We start from the raw sequence: 25,372 nt of genomic DNA, 5'->3' as shown, positions 1-25,372 counted from the left end.
TGAGAGGCAAGCTATTAAAACAGCCCAGACAGCACCCCAGGAATGGCAGAGTCAGGGGAAGTGGTGCGAGCAGGGGCAGATACACGGACACGGGCAGGGACACGGGCAGGGGCAGGGACAGGGACGCGGACAGGGACAGGGACACGGACAGGGGCAGGGACACGGACAGGGACAGGGACACGGGCAGGGACAGGGACAGGGACAGGGGCAGAGACAGGGACACGGACAGGGGCAGGGACACGGGCAGGCACACGGACAGGGGCAGGGGCAGGGGAGGAGCCGGGGCAGAGGCGGAGCCGCGGCAGTGCCCGCCCCCGCTGCCTTCATTAGCTGCCCGGAGGCGCCCCCCCCCCCCGCTCCTCCCGACGCGCCGGGGGCGGGCGCTGCCGGCCGCGCTCCGATCGGCGGAAGTGTCGCTTCCCCAGTTCCGGCGAACGAGTCGCGCCGCCGGGACAGCACCCGGCATGGCGCTGTGGCTGCCGCGCTCCCGGGACGGCGGCGCCCCAGAGGAGGAGGACGAGGAGCGGGCACAGGCTGCTGCCTTCCGCCAGCGCCTGCCGGAGGTGCAGGTATGCCCCGGCCCCGCTGCCCCGGCCCCTCGCACCGCGTCTGGCGCCCGGGGGCGCGGCGTGGGTCGGTGCCGGGCGGCGGGGCCCGCGGCGGGGAGCGGGGTCACCGTGCCGGGACGGGGCCGTGCGGGAGCGGCTGGCGGGGCTCTGAGGGGCGGTGGGGACGGGTGGGGTCTGGCGCCGCCCGCGCTGGTAGCAGCTCCGCCGCGGGCAGGCGATGCGGAAGGAGCTGGGTTGGAGTTATCCCAGCGTCCCCTGCCGAAGGAGCAGATAGGTAGGCGGTGTGTTTCTCTGTTGGCCGGGGCGAGGCGGCGATTTCTAAACGCGTTGTAAGGAATTCTGTGTATTCCCGCGAGCAGCTGCCATTACGTTACTTTTCCAACGGTGGAATTCTCTTCTTTTTACTGCGGAAATAAAAATGCTGTAATTCCCAAAGTTGGGACAATAAGTTTGGTTTACTTGAGTTAAAGTTTCCTCCAGATAATCTTTTACAAATTGTCCTTCGTGTGCCCCTGCCAGAGGCTATCAGCACTGCAGATTTCATAACGTGGCTGTGGAAGGCTAATGCTAAGGAACTAATGCATATGGATGCATTTTTTCTTCACCGTTGTTGGGAAAGGCATGACATATGCTGTAGAGGATAATTTCTTGAATTACTGAGTGTGAATTCTGAGCACACACCTGGAAATAATGTAAGCAGGGTTGCTTGAGATGGCCCTTTTTTCTCGCAGCTATGAGTGGTGACATCCTCAACAGATTTGACCAAAAGGAGCACGTGTTTGTGCTGGGCCTTGGCCACTTTATAACTTAAATACCACTTCTAGTGTCAGTTCAAGAGAAGATGTTGGTCATCTGTTTAGGTAATAATACTGAAATGCATGCAGTGATTTTTCTATTTGATCTAACATCACAAACCCAGTACTTTCTTATCAGAAATGTATATTCAGAGTATTCTCATGCTTGTCTGCTGCTAATATTCCAGCCCTAAGATAGCCAGAGGGATTTCAGCTATTTCAGAGGTATTTTTACAGTCTGGAGACTATTACTGATAGCAGTACATGCTCCGTGATTTTGCAAATACACTTAATAAAGTTAAGGTGGCTTGAATTGAAAATATCTTTCTAGAAGACACAGCTGTACGTTGCCATGCTTCATTAGTTATGCTGTTATAATGATGCATATCTAAGGTGTCTTCCAGATGCATTATTATTACTCTGGGATTTAGGCCAGTCTACTTCTATAGAAACTGTAAACCAATAATTTTCTCTCCATAAATAGCATGTCTGATTTTCCTCACAGACATACAGCCAAGGGATTGAATTAGCCTGCCAAAAAGAAAGAGAGTTTGTGAAGCACTCTGTAGAATGCACATGGAACCTAGCAGAAGCCCAGCAAAAATTTGGTAATTTAGCACTGCATAATTCAGAATCCTGTGATCAGGAATCTGCTCAAGCAAGGACAGAAGCTGCCGAGTTGAGATGGAGAGAGGAAGAGTGGAGAAGAAAAGAGGAAGCACTAAACCAGAGGGAACGACAGAATCTATGGAACACGGATCCTGTTAGTAAAGAAGTTTTTAATAAGGTAGGACCTACATTATTGTGCATTATTATGGAAACAAGTGCTAGCCTCTTTTGTTCATTCCAGTTGTTACTAGTCTCTGAGTGTCTTTTGTGTCCTGTACAGCACAAAAACATACTATGTCCCTCACCTCTGTGCCTGGGAAGATCATGGAATAGACCCTTCTATAAGCTGTGCTAATGCACATGTAGGACAGGGAGGTGGTTTGGGACAGCCAGCATGGTGCACCAAGGGCAGGTCCTGCCATACCAATTCAGCGGCCTCATCAGTGACCTATGATGAGGTGACAGCATCAGTGGACAGGGGAAGAGTTAGAGGTGTCATTTATCTGTTCTTGTGCAAAGCCTTTGTTGTGATCTCATACAATATCTTAAACTGGAAAGATATGGGTTTGATGACTGTTAGGTGAATAAGAAAGTGATTGGTTAGTGGCATGCAAAGGGTAGTGGTCAGTGGCTCAGAGTCCCAATAGACATCAGGGGCCAGTGGTGTCCTCCAGGGGTTTGTATTGGGACCAGTGTTATTTAGTGTCTTCATTAAAATTAAGCAGAGACATTGAGTGCACTCTCAGCAAGTTTGCAGACGACTCCAGGCTGAGTGGTGTAATTATCAGACATGATGGAAACCTTCCAGAAGGACTTGGACAAGATGGAGATGTGGGTCCATGGGGATCTTACGTGTTTTAACAAGGCCAAGTGCAAGGTGCTGCGCCTCAGTCAAGGCAATCCCCAGTATCAACACAGGCTGGGGATGAGCAGATCAGAGCAGCCCTGCTGAGAAGGACTTGGGGGTGCTGGTGGGTAAGAGGCTGGACATGACCCAGCCATGAGCACTCACAGCCCAGAAAGCCAAACATGTTTTCACAAACATGTGAGGGAGAGCTGGGGTTGTACGACTTGAGGAAGAGAAGGCTCCAGGGAGTCCTTATTTACCTTCCTGTGACCTTTCGGTGCTTAAAGGGGACTTAGAAGAAAGATGGAGAGAAAGGTTTTTTGGCATTTTTTTCATCACAGCCTGTAGTGACAGGACAAGAGGGAGTGGCTTTAAACTGATAGTAGGTTTAGATTGGATGGAAGGATGACATTTTTTAATTGTTAGAGTGTCAAGACACTGGAACAGGTTGCCCAGGGAAGCTGTAGATGCCCCATCCCTAGAAGCAACAGAGGTCAGACTGGACAGGTCTTGGAGCAGCCTAATCCAGTGGAAGATGTTCTTGCCTGGGCAGGAGGGTTGAAACTCTGTGGTTTTTAAATGCCCTATCCAACCCAGAATATGAAACTGTTGGTGTGCCTCTAATACTGTCTACTGTAATACAAATTATTTAGCATGAACTTTTTTAATAGTAGAATCTCATCTTTGATTTCAAAGTTTATTTTTAACAGCTATCCTTGCCTTTTTTTGAGCCCTAAAGTCACAAGCTAGGCACAGGTGATAAATGTGATTAGCTTTCTATGAAGGGTCCCATCAGGTGCACAACACACCAAAATACATGCTGAAAATTGCACCAAATGTACACATGTGACATAGAGGAACTACACTTTTATAAAATTAGTAAATTTGTGTAATTTACAAGAATGCCCAATTAGGAACAGATGTTGAGGTAATTCCCCCTCTTGGTTCGACTTTATTCTGAAGCCCCCCCCTTCCTCTCTAGTTCTTTATGGTGTGTTGTCCTTGGTTTCAGAAGAACCAAGATTAGGATTGAGCCTTTAGGTGTTTTGTCTTTCTTGCTAACTTAGTAGATAAAATTCTAGCTATGTATCTATACAGTTATACAACAATAGGCTACAGAGCTACAAATATACATAAGGAATATATGAAAGCAAAAAATCAATTTGGCATCACTATCACACCTCCTAATTTCATTGATTGATCTGATCCAGGCTGCAATGTACATAATTCTCCTGACTAACAGATCAGTGAGTTCCTATCTGAATACAGAAGACCATAGAGATTTTCAAATTCTGTTACTAGGTAATGCACTTTCTAAAAAAATAAACCTTCTCAAATATGATGAGAGTCTGAAATTAGAACATAGCCATTTCAGTAGTAATATATTAAATTATAATGGATGTTGTGTATCTGAACATCAGTAAGGCCTTTGACACTGTCTCCCTCAGCACACTCCTGGCACAGCTGGCAGCCCATGGCTTGGACAGGAGCACTCTGTGCTGGGTTAGGAACTGGCTGGATGGCCCAGAGAGTGGTGGTGAACGGTGCTGCATCCAGCTGGGGGCCAGTGACCAGTGGTGTCCCTCAGGGGTCTGTGCTGGGGCCAGTCCTGTTCAATATTTTTATTGGTGACATGGATGAGGGTATTGAGTCTTTCTTTAGTGAATTTGCAGATGACACTAAGCTGGGAGTGTGTGTCGGTCTGTTGGAAGGGAGGAGGGCTCTGCAGAGAGACCTGGAATGGTTGGATGGATGGGCAAAGTCCAATGGGATGAAGTTAAATAAGTCCAAGTGCCGAGTCCTGCATTTTGGCCACAATAACCCCCTGCAGCACTACAGGCTGGGGATGGTGGGTCTGGACAGTGCCCAGGCAGAAAGGGAGCTGGGGATGCTGGTGACAGCCGGCTGGACATGAGCCAGCAGTGTGCCCTGGTGGCCAAGAAGGCCAATGGCTCCTGGCCTGGATCAGGAATGGTGTGGCCAGCAGGAGCAGGGAGGTCATTCTCCCCCTGTACTGGGCACTGGTGAGGCCACACCTGGAGTGCTGTGTCCAGTTCTGGGCCCTCAGTTCAGGAAGGACATTGAGACCCTTGAGCACATCCAGAGGAGGCAACGAGGCTGGTGAGGGGATGGGAACACAAACCCTGTGAGGAACGGCTGAGGGAGCTGGGGTTGTTTAGCCTGGAGAAAAGGAGACGCAGAGGAGACCTGACCACTCTCTACAGCTTCCTGAAAGGTCCTTGTAGGCAGGTGGGGGTCGGTCTCTTTATCCAGGCAGCAACTGACAGAAAGAGATAACGTCTAAAATCAGACTGGATGTGGCACTTGGTGCCATGGTTTAGTTGAGGTGTTAGGGCATGGGTTGTACTCTGATCTTTAAGGTCTCTTACAACCTAGTCATTCTGTGAATAATAGCTCCTTTATATCACTAAACAGTATGTGTGGAATTTGTGACAGTACAATCTTTTTCTTCCTCAGAGTTTTATTAATCAAAAAAGAAAAGAAATTGAAGATGAAGCTGTGTCTGAACCACTTATGCAAAAACATGAACAAAAGATTAGACACTTTGGTGAGTCTGTTTTTCCAACACCTTTCCAACCACCTTGTGGTTACTACGGAATTTGTATTGGTTTGCTCCTTTTTGTACAGAATGAATGCTAATAAATGAAAGACCTAAATGACAGACTGTTCAGTTTTATTATATCAGGACTAAAGGGATACTCCACACCAGTGGGAAAAGGCAGGGACATTCCTGGAAATACAAGTCATGTATTGAGAAGTGCATGGGTCATCCATGGCTCTCTCCTTCTTTAAAGGAGATTAAATTAAATGTTTTATTAAATGTTTTTCTGTTGCCTGTTAATCTATAAGGGTAACTGCTGATTAAATGGATATGTTTAACGCCTACACTGAGAGTATGCTAGTAAACTATACTATCCACTAGGTGTCACTTTAGCTCTGTTGTAATTGCTAAACCCGACTGAGCACAAAGCTGATCTTGTATCTGAAATTTTTATGGTTCTCTGAAGTGCTTGTCATTCAGGCTGGTTTCATGCTGTAGTATAGTATAGCCATATGTGGAATTCTGGAACAATCAAGAATAAGACTAGATTGCCACATTCAATGTTCTTACAAACTTGTTTTCACTGAGTTCTTTTCCTTCTGGGGGCCTTAAGGCTATTTTAAAGAAAGGGCTTTGAGCCCTATTAGCCTTAGCAAGCCGTTCAAGTATCAAGGCACAACACCGTCAGAGTATGCAAATAGGAGTAATAGGCACATATTCTCTGAAGTACCTTAACTGTTCAGTGTAATAACATTGGAATTAGAAAACATCTCCCCTGCTGTGCATGTCAGCACATAAAAAAAGAGGCTATCTTTTAGGCTTCCTAGCTGAGTTGGGCAAAATTACTCTTTGTCTAAATTCAAATTAGACTGTTACAGAAGCAACCTTTTTACAGAAGGTGATTATTTTACATTTCCTGAGTTCAAAGCCATGTTACTATTTTAATTTACGATACATAAGTCCATTGTAGAAAGCCACAGTATATTAATGCTTCCTGAAGTCATTTGTTCCATGCTAGCTGCTGCCAAGGGGCAGTGTGGACTTGGCTATATTGCATGAGTCCTGCTTCTGGATCCTGCTCTGACTTCAAAGCAATAAAGAACTTAAAAAGAGTAACTTGAAAACAGTCAAAAGAAATAAAAGCTGTTTGCTAGAATTAAGTTCAGCTTTGGTTGTTACCACTGAATTATCTTTAGCCCAGTTATAATTGTATGCTGATAGATGGGTGAAGCTGTACATCTGGTACTTGTTGCCAATAATGACTGTCAGAGGTACTTGAAGGACAGTTTTAAGAAGTGCTCTGAGTATTGAGTTCTCATTTTTAAATTCAGCTTGTTACCTGAAGATTGTGCCATGATACCACAATTCAAAGTTTTGATTAACTTTCCAATACTGGTGTAGCTTTGTTTTTTGAGATCAAGCTGCTTGTATAATTAATTTGAGTTTTTCTGAAAGTCTAGCAAAGTATGTCTTAGAAGTACTTTAATTTTTGACAGATTACAGGTTCTGTTCTTTGTGTTTTTATTTGCAGACATTTAGAGGATATGTGTTTGTTAGAATCACTTAATATAAATCTCTGTCCATAAACTTTTTAAGCTATTTGGTGTTGTAGTAGATACCTACAGCTCTCTGTTAGTATATGAGAACTGATTAAAAATAAATTATCGGCATTACTAGAAATGCATGACTGTTATAATCTAATTTTAGTATCTTCAAAGTCTAATTATGCCTTCCAGTAATGTTCTTTCAGCATTGGTTAATGGTTTAACTAAAACCCCCAAATTTAGCTGCATGCTGTCATTCTGAGGTTAGTAAATTGCCAAGTTTTTATGTATACTGGGTATCAGTGCAAGTAACTTCCTTGCTGCATTAAATAATTTTATCTGCTTAGAATATCTTAATTTCTTATTTATATTTCTCTTATTAGGCATGCTGAGCAGATGGGACGATAGTCAAAGGTTTTTATCTGATCATCCATACCTTGTATGTGAAGAAACATCTAGGTATCTCATGTTGTGGTGTTTTCATCTAGAAGCTGAACAGGTATGAAGATGTTTAAATCTCTAGAAGGACGCGTTTTTCCATTTGCACAGTAGGAAGGTGACCAACTTCATTAGCTGTTTAACTGTTCTTCCAACCCTCTCTACTTTATTGATAGTGCATTGTCACATTTATGTCTAGACACAGTTAACTTTGAATCCTCTTGCTTCTGTAAGCATCAGTTCACATCTGCTTAGGAACTGGAGCAAAAGGAAATGCTCCTGAATTTTAGAAATATAATCACAGGAAACTTTAAATCAGAACTTCAACTTTTTTTTCTATTTTTTTTCTTTTTTTCTTTTTTCAGAAAAGAGCTCTGATGGAGCAAGTAGCACACCAAGCAGTTGTAATGCAGTTTATTATAGAAATTGCCAGAAGCTGCAATGTGGATCCAAGAGGATGTTTTCGTCTCTTTTTCCAAAAAGCCAAAGTAAGTCAACATGGGTAATAATGTGAGAAAACCTTGATACAGTACAAGAGACCAGTGTTTTAGAGAGGGTTTCTTCCTAACCATGTGAGGCTAAATAATTCATTGACTGATTTAGGCTTATGGGAAAGTGTTTTTTTTAGAAATTATTTTCTAGAGAGAATACTTCGTTATAATTCCAGTATAATTCCAGTTGAAAATGAAAGCTTAGTGGATTTTTCTTGTTGCTGGCAGAAAGCAAAATGCAGCAGGGGGACAGCAGGTGTTACAGACGAGTAATAGCTAAGTAACAACAGCAAACATGGACTGGTCTTTAACTGGTCTGACTTTTGACTAATTAGACATGTTTTCAAAGTGTAGTTACATATTGTCACAACTTTTCCATTTCATCTGCCCTTTACAGTGGGACAGATATATAGATAGTGTCCCTTTCTCATGACTGAAATAGGGCAATCCAGAGCTGTGCAGGAAAAAGGTGGGGAAAGTGAAACTGTGATTTGTTGTAGACTGTGTTCAGTTGTTCGAGATTCAGATGGATCTTAATATTGCCTAAATGAGTGTAGTTAAAATGTGAGTTAGTTTGTGCTTTGCTTTTGACCAAAGGGCTTCAACAAGCAGCTGTTGTAAGGATACCTTCTGAGTTGGAATAAATGAAAGATTTAGTTTTACATGATGTCAGATAAATCAGTTACTTTACTTATGCATATAAATGCTACAGATTATCTTAAAAAGAAATCTATCTGAAATGTAATTTTAAATAGACTAATATTATTCCTGAGTTGTTCACGGTTGTTACTCCCCAAAAGGTATAAGACGTCATTACTGCATGGATTTTTTTCAGCGCTGTGTATCTACAATTCAAAATCAAATCTGGCTGAAGAACAAATATTTCATTTTTCTCTTTGCAGACAGGAGAAGGCTACTTTGAGGCCTTTAAAAATGAACTTGAGGCATTCAAGACAAGAGTGAGAATCTGGTCACAATCACATGGCTTTCAAACCATGTTACTCCATGATCTCAATGTCAGTCCTGGTTGTGTGGGAGAGTGGGCATCTTTTTTTCAGGTAGGTTTATTATTTCTAAAATTTAATTTAACCAAAGCAGGATTAGGTCCTGCCTAGAGAAGCTGTACCTTTCTGAGACATAAAGAGGATTATTTCTTGAATTGCTAGTGCTTGGGATATATCATGCAGCCTTATTAATACACAAGGCATATATAGGCTGGAATTCACACACTATCAGCATAATGTCAAAAGTATATGTTTGTTCAGTGCTTTTACATTTTCATGCCTAAAATAAACACTGCCTGACCAAACTGATCAGATCTTAGAGTTGTATTCCCAGTCATCACCACAAGTAGTGTAAAATCATGGGATCAGTCAAGTAAGTCAGAGAATCACTAAATGGTTTGTTTTGGAGCAGACCTTAAAGATCATCTAGTTCTAAACTCCCTGCCACAGCAGGGACACCTTTCATAGACCAGACTGCTCACAGCCTTATCCTGCCTGGTCTTGAACAGTGCCAGAGACCCCACAACTTCTCTGGGCAAGAGAAGTCAAGCCTAAGGAAAGTCTCCCTTTGTGATAAAAGGAAACTGAGCCTACTTAGGTGTTTTTTGTAGTTCCAGTTATGGCCATATTCTGGAATAAAGAAACAACTTAAAAGATTGTAAAAAAATATTTATTAAGAAAGTAGTCACAACTGAAAGTACTTGTTTGAAATAATTTGATTAAAGTACCTCTCAGAGGTAGATCAAACACCTGAGTTTTATGTAAGTATGCAGTTAGGTGCTAAAAATACGAAGACCAAATACAAGCTACGGTAGCAAATTTTAAAAATTCTTGAGACAGTGACATAGTACTGGTTGATGATGTTTTCAGTCCTGATTTACTTTCTATTGTAAATTTGTCTCATCATAAGATAGACACCACAAACAGTCTTCTTTGTTTCTCTCTCACTCAGTTTTTCCCTCCATTTATACAATTACAGAGTATAAAGCTGTCAATTTTTCATCTGTTGCAGAACACAGGAGATCTGCAAGGTTCCATAAACACAGATGTCTGCAGTTTCAACTCTGTGATAGAAAGAGATGAAGAAGAATCCAAAATGATGGACACATTATAGTACTTTTAAGACTGAGGCCAAGTACTCTTTTATTTCCCCTTTGTTTTTGTTTGTTTTTTTTTTTCCCCAAAGAAACAAACATGGCTATTTTCTTGACACTTATTTTTCTGGGTACTGCACTTTATTTTTCGTGTCAGATTTTTGTTGTTTTTGTTTGATTTGGGCAGGGGGGAGGGACTTTGAAGGGTAATTAAGGAAAGAACTTGTAATATTGTTTGAAATGTGCTGCTAGGTTTTTAGTTGTCCTTGAAGAGCAGGGTTCTTTTATTGCCGAATGTGAAACTGGATGTGTTTTCTGCTACTAACCTTGCCTTTCATGACTTTAGAAATTAAACATCTGCACAAATACAATGTTTACAAGAAGCAGCAGATTCTTGGTAGAATCTGCTATTGTCTTACTACAGATGTGGATATGTTTTACTCTGAGTATTGGAGATCGCAACTGTATTCATGCTACCTTGCTGACAGTATAAGCTCTCAAATTTGGTTATCACTAATAGCAATAAATCAGTATCTGGTATCAGTATTTCTGATCTGAATGGATTAGATTAAAACACTGGCTTTCTACCTCTACTAAGGGGATCTAAATGTTATATTGTACTTTCATTAAACATAACTTGGTTTAATCCTAAAACATAAGCAATGCTTGTCTACAAATGAGTGCTGGGTTGTATGATTTCTGGGAGTCTGATTCTCTTCTTGTTCATCAAGCTAACTTCAGATTATTTTTTTTAAACCATGTCTTGTTATGGTAGAAGTAATTTATGAAGGAAACTTGTACAAGGATTAGGCTAAGACCTCAGTTTAAACAAAAAGCTGTACTACAGGTCACATGTCGGGGGGGTGGGGTGGTGTCATGCAGTGTTTGAAAGACACTTCATATGCTACTCAACCAGAGTGGGTTTCTGACATTGTCAATTCAAACATTAAGTCGAAAACCATTAAAAGCTTCTTGTTTAAGAAGCTGGAAATCCAAATACATTTTCTCGATAAGGCCTTCCACAGAACCTTGCACTCCAAAACTCTACTGTGCTTTTCTGACTTTCTGCTATTACAGCAGGTCTGTCTGTAAAAATGTATCCTGCAATTGGTAGACTAGCAAAGACAGCTTATGCCTCGGGTAATGGTATCAGTACCCACTCTCAATTCATTACTGAATTGTTCTAATTGTATGTAAGGTCTGGAAGGCATATTGATTTCACAAGTTCAGTGATCATAGCTTACCTCTAGTTTTTAGTTCAGGCAAAATAACCCCAGGCAGTGCCACAGGCTGGGGCAGAGTGGCTGGAAAGCTGCCCAGAGGAAAAGGCCCTGGGGGTGCTGGTGACAGCAGCTGAACAGGAGCCAGCAGTGCCCAGGTGGCCAAGGAGGCCAATGGCATCCTGGCCTGTGCCAGCAATAGTGTGGCCAGCAGGAGCAGGGCAGGGGTTGTCCCCTGTACTCAGCACTGGTGAGGCTGCACCTCAAATCCTCTGCTCAGTTTTGGGCCCCTCAGTCCAAGAAGGACACGGAGCTGCTGGAGCATGTCCAGAGAAGGGCAGTGAAGCTGGGGAAGGGTCTGGAGCACATGTCCTGTGAGAAGAGCTGGGATTGTTTAGGCTGGAGAAGAGGTGGCTCAGGTGTACCTTATCACTGTCTACTCCTGAAAGAGGATGTAGCCAGGTGGGGCTTGGCCTCTTCTCTCAGCTACAAAGTGACAGGATGAAATGGCCTCAAGCTGTGTCAGGGGAGGTTCAGCTTAGACATCAGGACTTTCTTCACTGAAAGGATTGTCAAGCATTGGAATGGACTGTCCATGGAAGTGTTTGAGTCACCATCCCTGTAAATGTTTAAGAAATGACTGGACATGGCACCTAGCGCTGTAAGTTATTTGGCAGGGTGCTGGTGGTCAGAGGTTGAACTCAATGATTTTGGAAGTCTCATCCAACCTTAATGATTCTGATTCTGTGAAACAGAATCCAGTAATTTTCTGTTTTGCCTACAGCCAAGATGTGGAAAAGTCTTAAGTCTGCAGAATATACCAGAGTATTAGTACCAATGCAACAGCAGATCCACTCATAGAAGTAGCTTTCCATATGACTTCTGCTCTCTAGCCTTCTTTTGCAAAAAGCCTGAAGATAAAGAGCAAAGAGCAGTTCTGTCCCACATGCAAATTGGGAGATAAAAAATAAAAATTTCTACTGCATCTTGTTAAGTTTGACAGATACTTCAGGAAAGGATAAATAAACAGCCTCCTCCTTAATAGTTAGTTAATTATTAAGGGAAACTTAACAGAAAACAAGTAACTTCAGGTTGTTTTTTAACTGAATGTTGTATGCAAGGGATAGTAAGGGCAGTGTAACACAGTGACTTGCAACTGCTACCCTTGGCAATACAGCTGTTGATCTAGCAACCTGTTAAACAGAGTAAGCTATTTTTTAAGTTTCTATGGGGATAAAACTGGATGGTGCCAGGCATAAGTGTCAAATAATGTGATTCCCTCCCCTTGCTCCTTCTGGCTCACAGGAATTTGTGTATGCTGGCAAAAAAAAAAAAAAAAAAAGTGCTGTTTTTTATTGACACCAAAATGTAAAAAACAAGCAGTTAGAGTTTCTCACTGTAATATGTAGACACATCCTCAAAATGATAGTACAAGTGGTCAATTTTCTTGGCCAGCTTTCTTTAAGTGAAACAAAACTGTAGTGATAGTTGCTGCTTATATTGTTCATTCATAGTAAGGGGGAAATACCGCAAATTCTACACTGACTGTCTCTTTTTACACTCAAATATGTCTCAATATTCATAATGCTAAAATTGGATGTGCAGATGGTGACAAACCAAGGTATGTCACTGTTTTGTGCTGTTTACAGTCACTGCTAAAGGAGACTGGAACCTGCATTACTAGGACACAGCTACTTCTGACATTACTTAGAGTTATTTGTTCCTCACATTTAGCTGACTCTTGAAACTGCCACTGAAAAATAGCAATGTCTGCATTCCCTGGGCTGTTAAAAAGTGTGGGCTGTGGAGGTTTGTCTTTCCAGTTATCTAGTCAATAAACACAAGAGCTGGTCAGAGACAAGAATCTCAGGAAAACCAGTCCAGTTGCTACAATAAAAATTGCTACAGTAATATGCCAAAGTTAATATTTTGACCACTGGAAATCAGTCACTGGCATCAGTGACCACTTGTTTTTAAGGACAGCAGAACAGGCACATTCCCTGGTCAAGATCATCTAGCTACAGATTTACCAGATTACACATAATCTGTTCAGTATCTGCTGTCTTTTTACTGATAAAGTCTTACAGGGTTACACAAAGACAGAGGCTTTATCAAATGTGTTACACATAATTGACACTCCATTTCCCAAGCCTGCAAAATCGCTGCTCTGAAAGCAGAAATACAAACATACTACTTGCTTAGATAATTTGCCCTGGTGCTAAATGTAATTTATGGTGAGCAAAATCAAGTCACATCTGTGCAAGCAAACAAGAATCTAACCTTTCCATAAGATCAATTTCCATACACACCAGCTCTGGTCTGAAAAACTGGTTTTTGCAGACCAGTGGTCATTGTTCTTCACAGCTTCTGGCTAGCTCCAGCTAGCTACATGTTCAAGAAACATGCTTTCCTGTCTTTGTCATTGCTTTGTTTACTGACTGAGTAAATCAGTCAATGTGCTTTCTAATTAAGCTGTATTCTGAAATGTATTTCCTTCACCAATCACCACTGGAAATGTATTTTCCAAATAAAAGACACGAGAGTACCTGATGTTGCTAAAGACAGTTACTGTATTTTTCAAATTCAATATATTTAATATAAAAAAATACAGCATTAAAATTATAACCACAGGCAACAAAATTTTACCATAATGTAGGTTAAAGACAGCATTGGACTTTAATTATTGATGAGTCTGGTAGACTACTTGGACAAATCCTTTATTGCAGAATCCCATGTAATCAGGAGTGAATTATGACAGATGACCAGAAGCCTGACCTATTTTCAGCTGGGGTTGGCAGCATCTTTCTGGCTCACATCTGGCAACTTGGTTTGAAGGAAAGCATAGATATGTGGCCAGATCTTATTGGTTTCTGTTCCAGAAAAGGATTTCAATAACCCTTTTTTCCTAAGAAAGAAAAAGAAGAAAATATTACATATGTCAAATTCTTTAATTGTTTCAAAATACCTGCCTCACTTGCAGATTACCCTGGCAGAAGTGTGAAAATATGCATGTGATGTAGCACCAAGTACACCTGTAGCATTGGAAATGCAGGCTGGACATTCATTACTCTGTTCCTCAAAGAGCTGGCTATTGACCACATCAGTTCATAAAACTGATGGCTGTCTGCAGAGCACTTAATCATAAACAGGGTAAAGTAGCAATGTTGTCACACAGCACATGTTGTACAGACTTTGTCCACATGACTGTGACTAACCCAGGTATTATAAGGCTGCACCTCATGGATCAAAGAATGCGAATCAAGACAAGCAAAATAACCAGACACAAGAGCATTATTCTGAATTAGTTGTAGGAGCTAGTTTTATCTGTCAAGTGTGTTATTACCAGTTACAGCTCAGGCATCTTATTGTGATGCTCTAAAGCATTTTCACTTTAGAAATCTAACAAAACCAGGAATATTGTTATCAATCTAGAAAAACTTCAAAACCTAACCACACCAAAGATGGAGCTTCTATTTTTCTGCTCACCAGTCCTGGAAGAATACAATGAATATGGAAATACAGAAAGGACAATCATTGATGTTGTCAGAATGTGATTTCTTAGTCTTGGCAAAGTAAAGGTAAAGCTCTACATGGCGACATGGTGTATCTATATATTAGCAGTATGACACTTGCAACTTTACATTAAGAGAAACATTGCGTATAATTTTGACTCTTAAACAAACTAGTAATTTGTTCCTACTCCACAATGCAAATGACAATTCTGAATTAACTGCTTATTCCCAAAGAGTATTGCTAGCAGGGTCCAATCTTAGAACAGCCACATTTAAATCCTCATCAACAGTTTCTCTATTTGTGTATCACTTCCTGACTCCTTGCACTTGTTAGAAGAGCTTCTACCCATACATATAAAAAACAAAGTACTCTTAAGTTCTTGCAAAAAAAAAAAGAACTGCCTGTGTTACCTCACCCACCAGAGCTGTTGTTGCTCAGTACTACTATGTATTGAATAATGCATAGCATTCTTTATAAAGTTAAATGTGGCTGGCTGCAGTGATAAGCTGTTTTACCACACAGGTTCCAGAAGGTCTCATACAACACTGGAAAACCATACTCATTCTACTGGCTTGATTTCTTACTGAGTTCATGACAGCTACACAACTACCCCCACCACACTCACTGTTGTGGTATAATATACTCTGTGACTGGAGAGATCTGTTCCTCACTATGCTGATGCACAGTAAGATTTTGAAATATGGAAGAAGAGATTTTATTACTTACCGATAATATTCTAGAACAGGTTTTGTTTGTGCATCATAAGCCTGCAGCCTCTTGCTGACAGTCTCTGGCTTGTCATCATCACGCTGAACAAGTGGCTCACCAGTAATGTCATCAATGCCCTAATTATGGTTAAAAGCAAACACCAGAGTATACTTCTTACTTCTCTTTAAGCATGCTTCGTGTGATTTTTCTATTTAAATTATGATCAATTTCCACTTAATCAGGGTATAGATTTCTGCTTATAGAGAGGCTGCTGCCTGTGTTCTTATCTGGAATATAAGTTGTTGACTTTCCAGTAAAACAGTCTGTCAGTTAAAGATATTTTCTCAGTATTGCCGATGAATATTAGATCATAGTAACTTGACTAATCTGTCCTCTGGAGCATTCATAGAAAGCAGGGAACATGAAAACAAAACCTTCACGTACAAGGGAAAACGATATTTTTGGTAATACATTCCTGTATAACAGGAAACAAGAAGTAACTTGGACCTTCATTTGACAATATTAAAATGGGCAAAGGAGTTAATTGCCCTTTGATTTTAAGCTGCAAAATGGAAGAGTTATCATTTAGCAACACTTGTACAAAAAATGGCATAAGAGTCAGCTGAAGCTTTCCCTACAGAGGTAGGGACCTAATTTGTAAACTTTCGTTCCTTCTAAGTAAGCATTTTGCAGGTCTGTTAAAAGAAGAGGGACAACTGTATTTCACCTGTTTAGCTCTCTTCCATGTTTTCACTTTAAGTATTGCAGCCCACTGTGTTGTGATAAGTCTGTTAATTAGTGAAAGGTAGAACGGTTCGAATAGCAAAGCTCTGGCAGCTGAAGCCTACTCTGGTAAGCCTGATAATTCTCTGCTCCATCTTGCCTGTGCTCTTCTGCAATTGAAAATAACCACAGTTTTAAACTATTTGTTTTAAATAAAACAAAGTCATTATTTCCATTTGCTCGCTTCCAGTGCTTACCTGGTATTTCAAGCTGGCCTCTGTTCCTGCAACAAATCCAAAAACTACAGGGCCTGCTGTGCTTCTGATGTAAATTAATAGAGCTTCCAGGTGAAATGTGATGCCACAACAGCTAAGTTATTAAGGATGAAATACAGTTTTAGCTGAGTTGCACTAAATCAAATCCTTGTTCTCAGAAAAAATTAAAGTAACAATGTACAGTCTTTATCTTCAAGCTCCTCTTTAGGATATCTCAAGACATAAGTTCTTAAATTTGTTGAAAAGCTTCCCTGACTTGAAAGTTTCTACATCCAGTTTTGCAGTACAGCAGCTCTTCCCTTGAAAATAACCCATCCTGATTAAATATAAACACAGGGAAAGCATTAAGTGAATTCCTCTGACTGGTGGTTTAGTGTTTCCTATATATAAAGCATGACTCCTCTGGAGGAAGGAAAAGAAAGCTGTATTTTGGACTGTACAGGCTGCAAAGAGGCTAAGACCGTGCCCAGATCCTGTGCCAGTGTGCAAGGCAGACAGTATTCCAGATCAGTGAACAGCTTTAATAAGAGCTTGCAAAACACCATGGTGTTCCACTCTGCTCTGCAGGGAATAAATACATTGTCCACCAGCTTAAGAGGTTCTACCATGTTACTAACATACCCTCATACCAGCACAGTGTTTCCAAAAAGATTCCATGCTCCCAAGAAATGAAATGAGCCTTTTTCTTCTGAACTGCTGTGTTTTGAAGCAACATATGCAAACAATATTTTACTGCAGCTAGCAAATGCAGTGCAGCACTTATTTAGTGCCAACACCAAAGCTTATTGCTTACCTGCACTTTGGGAGGATTGAATTCAAGATTGTAGACTCTGCCACTGGCAGGGTGGATCCAGCGCGCTGTAAGCCGACACTTTATGGTCTCAAATGGCACGTCTAGGTCAATCACAGTGTCTATTTGACATTCTTTATCGAGGGCTTCTGCCTGAGCAACTGTTCTGGGGAAACCTTTTTAAAGGAAACAACTTCATAAAATTCAAAAAGCAGAGTTATAGCAAAAATTACCTGGATTGAGTCATGACAGAAAATAATAGTTACACAGCAAAAAAGCCAAATAGCCTTGTCCTATTCTATAAAGATGGAAGATACATCAGATTTTCCAGTATCTTTCAATGATACCTTAAGTTTAAGCTTTCATATTTTGCAGATTCTGCACTGCATTGGTAGATAACTCTGAACTTCATATAAAGAGTTAGGAAGTTCCCTTCACAGTTTAGTTAGACAAAACAATCATTTTCCAGCCCAAGAACCATGGGGACACCATTGCAGATTCAGGCCCCAAAAGTATAAACAACAGTGAATTGAGGAGAGCAATATGAGAGGATGGGACTTCATAACCTGAAGCTGTAATTGGACAATTAGCCCCAATATATAAATGTACCAAAACTTATAAAAGTGTGAAAACGTGTGACCTGTCATCCATCTTGCATCCCTCTTGGGTCCAGCTTGGGCAGAGCCACATCCAGGCTCTTGTACTGCCCAAGGTATGCTTTTTTTATGCCTGAATGCTTTTTAATAAATACCTACTTTGTTCCTTTAACACTGTCTAGCCTCTGTTCCAGGTAGCCTCTCAAGGCATCATCAGTGTGTCACGGCATTTTAACTTTTTAAATGCCTCCCAGCTTTCATTTCTTCATTTCAGCTAATCATTTTTCCAATGGTGCAACAAATAAGTGCAAGAAGACTCTATATTCATATATGCCACATACTACTACAGTGCATAAAAGCATTGTATACACATTAAGAATAATAAAAGCTCCAGTGAAAAGTTTCACTCAGAAGTCAGAACAGCTTAGAAACATCTGTGACATCTCTTACTTTCACAGCTGTGTAAGTCTGGCTTAAGGTGGTAGCCATTACAAACCTGTTTTATTCAGTTAATAAAACTAATAAAACAGTATATAACTGTTTAATTCAGTTGCAGTAAGCCAAATATATTTACCAGAGACAATCCAGGATTTAGAAGGGTTCTAAAAGTTTGAGTGTATCAAACTATCCTCAGATAGAGGAGAGAGAGAACACTCAGGCTGAGGAACCTGTCTCTTTCACTTCAAAGGTGCTGCATTTTGCCCCATGAACTCTGTGGCTCCCTACTGTATGCCTTAAACTATTAGATAAATCTAGTGAAACTTAGGAGGAGTGCAGTAGGAACAAAGAACAAGAAAGCCAAGGTCTCCACAAAGGATTTGAAATGAAAAACTGAGCACAAGACCTTCAGTGGTCAAAGCTACTGAAGAACATGCTATTGTATCCTATATTCACTGGAACAATTCCTCTCCTCAGAAAGCTCTAGCATAGTCTCATGTTCTTCAGTAGCTTTCAGTTTGCGTCATGCTGTACAAGTAAACATCTCCATAAAGGCAAGTACTGATAGGTACAAGCTTGAGAAACTCCTGCATAATGTTGATTGATCTGGCCATTGCATGAGTAAGGAAAAACATTAGAAATAGAAATTAGAAATAGAGTTGATTAACTCAGACCAAGTGCATTAAGCCTCTTGCAACTGGTGTGCATCACAGTTATGAGCTGCCCTCATCCTATTTCTCACACATTCACATTATGTCATGGAAGTGCTTCTAAATGTTAAGAGCAGAGGAAGAGTCAGGTCTTCAACACTGCTGCTGAACACTGTTCAAGAGCTGCTGATCTTTCTTACTGTTAGCCACCATGCTTCTAAGTTATGCAGATGGAAAATGAGTTTGCTTGGTACTGGGTAACAAGAAAATTCCTCAACAAATTGAAGTTTCTTTACAAAAGCATTTCATTAAAATTGAACTGGCATTTTCTACATAGTGTTTTCTCTATACAGGAAAAGGTCTGCAAGTTTTGATGAGTTATAAAGATTCCAGGAGATCTTCATCTAGAGAAGTTCTCTAGATTAGACAGCACATAAATCTAAATGGATTATACCCACAGACACATATGACTCACACTGCTACATCTGCTATGACTCTAGAAGCCACCAATCTATTGTAAAGCAATAAATCAGTGTTTGGCTAAGTGAGCAAGCAGTTCAGCAGCTCTGAACTGGTTTCAGCTAACTGACCCCATCTGTTTGTTCTGTTGCAGTTACCAAACTAAAGATTTCGGGTTAACGTATTTCAACAGAACAGTGTTGCTCCTACGAAGGCCATTATGCCAGAGCTATCCCTAGTGTAACTCACTGAGTCTCATTACAAATGCTGATGCAGACAAAATTTCTGCTCCAAAAGTTTAAAGGAGTACATTAAGATGCAGCAGAAACTGATTTATTCTCTTACGGTCTCAACACAGTCCTCCTGCTGAGAGCTGCCAGCAGGCACAGCTATTTAGCTACACATCCAGATCCACAAGACTGGAACTGTGTCTACATGGAACCTGTAACTAAAGAAAAAAAAACACAGTATCTGCCGTCTTTGCTTTATTGTTTAGGTTCCATTGTACTGTTTACTGTGGGAATGAAGCCTTTATCTCAGGGAGCGACTAAAGCTACCAAAACATATCACTGTACATAGGAGCAACTATATAACTATAATAAACCACTAAGGGACAGAGACCACTGTGTGTTTTTCACTCCCTCTAAATAGAAAGCCACACCAATAACTTTCTTGTTTTATCTACTGAGACAGGTTGTGACTAGAGTCTGAAAAAACATGCATCCAGCCTAGACACTTTTTGTGCTGGGCATCCAACTGTACTCCCACGGGCTGGAATAACAAGAGTCATCCTGCTCATGAAGATAGCAGCAAATGCTTTTTCTCTCTAGTGCCAATGCTGAAGCACTGAGCTTACACTGCAGAACTGCAAAGCAGCTCACTCTGGAGAACAGAACCAGACAGAAAATTAAAGAAACCTTTTAGGACAATTAAGCAATGTTTTTTATTACATTCTACACTGCTGCACACTTACTTTTCCATACTCACCTTGTTACTGCATCACATTCCTACCTTGCTATTTAAATAATTCCAAAGCCCCATCCTTCAAAAGTTTTCCACTTCCCAAGGATTTTAATAAGAAAAGACTTTTAAAAAGAAACTTCTCAATGCCTATTTTAACAGGGGAAATACCATATGAATGATCATAAAAGATACTAGAATTGCCAGTTTTGAAATTTTTCTGGAATGTTGAACTACCATTTTAAACATGAGTTAATTGACCCGGTAATGCTTTGAAGGCAGGATACACTGGAAGCATTTGTCAGCCAAAGAAACTGGGGCAGACTATCTGCTGAAAGTTTCACAACAAGCTGGCAACCAGTGACCAAAGTAGTCACAAGTTTTCAGAACCCGTTTTCTCTCCATATATAGTGATATCCAACATGATAACTTACCATCCAATAGCCAGTTGTACCGGTCTAGACCTTTTATCTCATTCAGCATTAGTCGTGTCATGATGTCATCTGGAATAAGCTGCCCTTGATCAATGTAGGATTTGGCAAGAATTCCCACTTCTGCAAAAGTAAAAGTTGCATTACACTATCTCTGACCTCCAGCAAGGGAAAAAATGACCACGAGCCTGCAGAAAAAATTGTTTTGATCGGGATGACGCAGAGAAGTTGTAAACAAGACAGACGGCATGCTTGCCAAAATTAAAAAACATCTGTATGATCAACTAGGATCTGACCATGAAAATATGTATGAGATTAATTTGATCTAGCTGTAGGGAAAAGCACACTTCTATCCTCACACATTCTGAATAAATTTACTATTCGAAATTTGAAGGTCTCCAAAAACTAAAATGAGGAGAGGCCATTAGCCAAGAGTTTTCAAAATAAGAAATAGAAAGGATACAAATGTATTAAGATATCAGCCCTCAGACTTCCTGAAAAGAAAGTTATTTTATCAGCTTAATGGCTAGTTACTAACTTAGGCTTCATTAAAAATATAAATGCCTTTGGCATTTAAGAAAGCCATCTGTATTGGGACACGCTTGCCAGATACGTATTTTTATGATTACTAGAGTTGCAAGAGGAATTACAGATTGTGTACACTATTTATGGGAGCACATGGACACTAGTATTTTGCCATGGAACTGACTAACCTTTAGTACCAGTCATTTATCCCACTGTCTCACTAAAATTCCATCCATGCATTGTAGTTCCAGCTATCACACCATGCTCCTACACGGCAGGCAGTAGCATGTTGTAGTTCACCCAAATCATGGGTATGGCCAGGAAGAAATTCAGTTGCCTGGGTTGTGTCCTAGGCACGAAGTTTCCATATCTTTCATTTATAAAACAATTACCCAATTATGTTAAGTAACCCAGAAGAGCAGCTAGACTGGTTTAATTGTGGATCTGCAGAAGCTTTTACTTGCAGCCAGTTTAGACCCAGTTACAGAAAACTAAAGAAGAGAAAATGGGATGGACATCCCGTATCTTCCACACAAGGTATCACCACTTTTCAGTAGAAAGCAATGACAAATGCCACTCCCATCACTCAGTGCATAGAATGTGCAACAGGACAGAGGGCCTTCTTCAGATGAGGCAACTGAAAAGCAGTACATGCCCTCAAATAATGCAAATAGTAACTTTGGTGATGAGAAAAAAACAAAATAAAGGAACAATTTCCCCTTAGTGTGTGTTCACATCTGTAGTAGGCTTTGAAAAGTACAAAGACCATTTAGAAATATGCACTGTGCACCTTGTCCTGACTTCAAAACATAGTCACTGTATGGAAAAGAGTCAGACTATGGTGCCTGAGTCCTCCAGCACATCACAAACTGAAAGGTGACTGTCTGCCTGGGTACAAAGTGTCTCTTCTTCTCCCTACCTCCCTTCTTCATACCTCTTTTATTATTCTAGTCCTAGTCTAGTGTGCTTTGAACCATGTAACCCACAAAAGTAGGTTTGGAGAAGGAATAAATCATGTCTAGATAGTTTTAATGTGTACTTGATGCTTGGCTGCTACTGATTCATGTTGCAGCATTGCTCCAGCCACAATGATCTAAAAATATGCACAAGGCAAGGTTCACACGGAACAATTATAACTTACCTTGGAAAGATTAATGAGTCTTTGGGCCCAGAAAAATTTAGAATATGGCAAGCTATAATTAGACCAATAGAGCTTGAAAAACGCTGCCTTTTGCCCCTCTCTACGGAACTCAGTTCATTTATAAAGTCACCTTTATAGGAGGAAAGAAATAGGAACAACCATACCCAAATAGTCATACATTAGGACAAAAAGTTGGTACAGTAGCTCACAGCTCTCTCTCTTTTTTTTTTTTAGTTTTTTTTTTTTTCATCCCTCCTGTTGGGAGTGGGACTTCATGGGGTTTTGTTTGGTTCTGTGTTTTTTCAGGTTGGGTCTGCAGGCAATCTTCAGAATTACAGGTAACACAAGTTTCTTTCATTTGTAGGTGATGACAGGTATCCATGTTCCATGATTTTACAAAGGATTGGCATGTTCTGACCACATTACAGCAATCAAGCTCTAGCCATAATCAGAACAATTACCTTAGCATTAGAGTGGTGGTCACAGACTCTCCACTACCCAGAAGAACATGGTAATAACTTCAGAATGATAAGGACTCTCATTTCCAACAGGACTTCTCAACAATGTCCATGTTCACAAGACACAATGCAAATTTTGCATTTGCACCATATAACTACTGTTAACCATATCTGACTTTCCAAGGGCTTTAATTGCCCATCCTATTGTAATTCATTTCACAAAGAACTGGAAATTGCAGCACTCTTCTACTATAATGAAAACTTGTTGGTCTTGTCAAGGCTCCCTGAGTTGCCCCTCAGTTGCTCTCCTGTTTTCAGTGTACTACCAAGTCCTGCTACCTCATACTTCACCTCAATCCTCTGCGAACCATTTCTGCAGCTACTGACTGACTTTCAATTAAATTGCACTAGAGTTTCATCTGGGTTTACTAGTGAATGAGAAACTCAGTAGCAGATTCTGGTAAATTCTGCTGTAGCTAATTTAGAGCAAACTTCACCTCTTAAACTGTCCACTGGCTTCTTCCCTCATATTCTGGATTTTAATGTGTCTGCTAAACTTCCATTTCACAGGTTTGCTCTCCTTCACAGTCTTTCATCTGTCCAATGCACCAGGAATTATTTGTGTAACCACTTCTCTTTCTGTCACTTCAGGCTCCCACCTCAATTCAAGCAATATTGATATTTCCACTTGCAATTTCCTCTTCTCACACAACCTTCAGCATGATTCTGGTGCTCTGTGGTCTTGCACAAAACTTAAAGTATTAAGTAAACATTGTAAACCTCAAAGCACTTGGTAAAATAACATTTCCTTTGTTTTCTTGGGATGGCTACCCACCAGATCTTACACCAGAAGTTCATAACAGAACAGTTTTGTGACCCTCTAAATAAAAACTTACAATTGTGAAACCAAATAGAAATAGCATTAAGATAATCAGGTATATCTACACAGGCGTGCTCCTAGCAAATTCTTAACTTACAGCATCTACAGCATCAACTATGGTAAAGTCAGCAACTGTACTAAAGTGATTATCCTTAGTGAGAAAGCAGAATTTGTGTGAATTTGTGTGAAGACATGTGGGAATCACATCACAACTGCTTCACCTCCAAACATGTTTATGAGTATTCCAAAACTAAGACTGCCAGTTTCCTAGGCATAACACTACAGTGATTCACTCACATGTGAATGTGATATTCTACAGCTTGAAGTTGCTGGAAATAATAATACCCTCACTTCATCATGTGCAGCCTGAGACGGTTCTTTTGAGGTTTTTCACCCTACCATGTAGAAAAGCAGATATGGAAGTCAGGAGGAAACTGTCCATCATTGAAAAATCCACCAGAGAAAGGGACTGTGGTATCTCAGCTGAGGCCAGAGGTCAAGTAGGACTACACAGCAAGAATAATTAATATCTTTACCTAGTACAAGCATCGCTGTATGTAAACACAGACCATGCTGAAATCTTAGCATGATACGAATTCATAAGACAATAATAATTCTTAAAGCTATGCAGTTTGAAAATTTTGCCCATTGTTTTTTTTTGAAAGCACCGCTGTTATGCCAGCCTTCTCAGGACTAGGCCTAATTTTGGAACAGTTGTTAAACAATTCTAGGTACCTTTACTTCCAACCATCAAATGAACATCCAAAAAAGTCTGATTGCCCAAAACCCCTCCTCTTGCCCTGCCTTTAAAAGGTGTGAATATTCTTCTCTTTTAAGATGCAACCATGAGAAACCACGAGAAACTATCAGAGCTTAGAAACACAGGTACAAAAACCACTGGCTGCTTACAAAAAGCACTCAAGACTAGGAAACGATGAGGTGTAACAAAACAAGGAAAACATGATAACCCTAGATAACCCCGTACACGTTCACGAAAGAGGCTGGCAAGTGTAGGACCCGCGGCTGCGGACATGAGGCCCACTTCAGTGCCTCTGGCCTCCAGAAGAGCTGTCTGAAGCCACGCAGCCTCTGCCTGGCTGGAAGTCACACAGAGTGGGATTGGGAAGCAGCAAACCCCCTTAAAGAGGCGCTGTCCCTTCTGGGAGGGGACGGGAGGGAAGGAGCGGGGCTGGGGGCAGGAATGTGTGCCCAGGAATGAAGGAGCGTGTGTCCCTTCCCCGGCGCGGAGCTGTGTCAGCGGGGGCTCCCGCAGGGCTGCGCGGGGACCGCTCCCGCGGGACGGGGACGGGAAGAGGGATCGCCGCCGCCGCGCACACATCCCTACCCTCGTCCCCATTCCTACCTGTCTTCTTCTGCATGTTGTCCCTCAGCAGATCGCCGCTGGAGAGGTGCTTCACGCCGAAGTGCTTGATAATGCGAGCGGAGACGGTGCCTTTCCCGGAGCCCGGCGGCCCCATGATGACGGCACGCAGCAGCGGCGGCACCACCATGGTGCCCCCCTGCTCCCGGCGCGGCTCCCGCTCCTCCGGCCGCGGGGGCGCGGGCAGGAGCGCCGCCTTCCCGGGGAGCGCCGCCACGAACCGCCGGGGAGCCCGGGCCGGTCCTCCCAGGGAACAGCAGCGGCAGCTTCT

The 25,372-nt window shown here is 41.4% G+C and overlaps 2 protein-coding genes across 4 annotated transcripts; one reads left to right on the top strand and one right to left on the bottom strand.

Annotated features, from left to right (window-relative positions):
- The first annotated feature begins 370 nt into the window (after window positions 1-370).
- Window positions 371-10,075, top strand: CDC37L1 (cell division cycle 37 like 1, HSP90 cochaperone). Its single transcript, XM_005522760.3, has 7 exons — window positions 371-569; window positions 1,869-2,150; window positions 5,298-5,388; window positions 7,310-7,425; window positions 7,730-7,852; window positions 8,758-8,913; window positions 9,872-10,075. The coding sequence occupies exons 1-7, from the start codon at window positions 465-467 to the stop codon at window positions 9,971-9,973; spliced, it is 975 nt and encodes a 324-aa protein (XP_005522817.1). The 5' UTR covers window positions 371-464; the 3' UTR covers window positions 9,974-10,075.
- Window positions 10,076-13,725: 3,650 nt separating this feature from the next.
- On the bottom strand, window positions 13,726-25,372 carry AK3 (adenylate kinase 3). Of its 3 annotated transcripts, XR_001331460.2 has the most exons (6): window positions 25,084-25,372; window positions 20,720-20,839; window positions 17,186-17,358; window positions 16,375-16,486; window positions 16,122-16,287; window positions 15,416-15,531 (listed from the first exon to the last, which is right to left on the bottom strand). XR_001331460.2 is itself a non-coding variant. In XM_005522691.2 (5 exons), the coding sequence occupies exons 1-5, from the start codon at window positions 25,229-25,231 to the stop codon at window positions 13,955-13,957; spliced, it is 684 nt and encodes a 227-aa protein (XP_005522748.1). In that variant the 5' UTR covers window positions 25,232-25,372; the 3' UTR covers window positions 13,726-13,954. The 3 variants fall into 3 exon arrangements, 2 of the variants coding, with proteins under 2 accessions (XP_005522748.1, XP_005522749.1); XM_005522691.2 differs by lacking the exons at window positions 16,122-16,287; window positions 16,375-16,486 and adding an exon at window positions 13,726-14,078 and having other exon boundaries at window positions 15,413-15,531; XM_005522692.3 differs by lacking the exon at window positions 16,122-16,287 and having other exon boundaries at window positions 15,409-15,531.

This window comes from Pseudopodoces humilis, chromosome 4 (genome assembly GCF_049639895.1).
Source record: "Pseudopodoces humilis isolate 2021_Gansu_Grassland_sample_001 chromosome 4, ASM4963989v1, whole genome shotgun sequence".
In the NCBI taxonomy this organism is placed as follows: Eukaryota; Metazoa; Chordata; class Aves; order Passeriformes; family Paridae; genus Pseudopodoces; species Pseudopodoces humilis.
This window is presented reverse-complemented; position numbering and strand designations above follow the sequence as displayed.

Excerpts from the sequence above, each read along its gene's own strand:
- AK3 (XM_005522691.2), bottom strand. The coding sequence starts at position 25,231 with ATGGTGGTGCCGCCGCTGCTGCGTGCCGTCATCATGGGGCCGCCGGGC. Across the intron at positions 17,359-20,719 it reads GTACAACTGGCTATTGGATG|GTTTCCCCAGAACAGTTGCT; the intron begins GTAAGTTATCAT and ends TCCTTTAAAAAG. Across the intron at positions 14,079-15,412 it reads CCTGTTCTAGAATATTATCG|GAAAAAAGGGTTATTGAAAT; the intron begins GTAAGTAATAAA and ends TTTCTTTCTTAG.
- CDC37L1 (XM_005522760.3), top strand. The coding sequence starts at position 465 with ATGGCGCTGTGGCTGCCGCGCTCCCGGGACGGCGGCGCCCCAGAGGAG. Across the intron at positions 570-1,868 it reads AGCGCCTGCCGGAGGTGCAG|ACATACAGCCAAGGGATTGA; the intron begins GTATGCCCCGGC and ends TTTTCCTCACAG. Across the intron at positions 7,426-7,729 it reads TTCATCTAGAAGCTGAACAG|AAAAGAGCTCTGATGGAGCA; the intron begins GTATGAAGATGT and ends TTCTTTTTTCAG.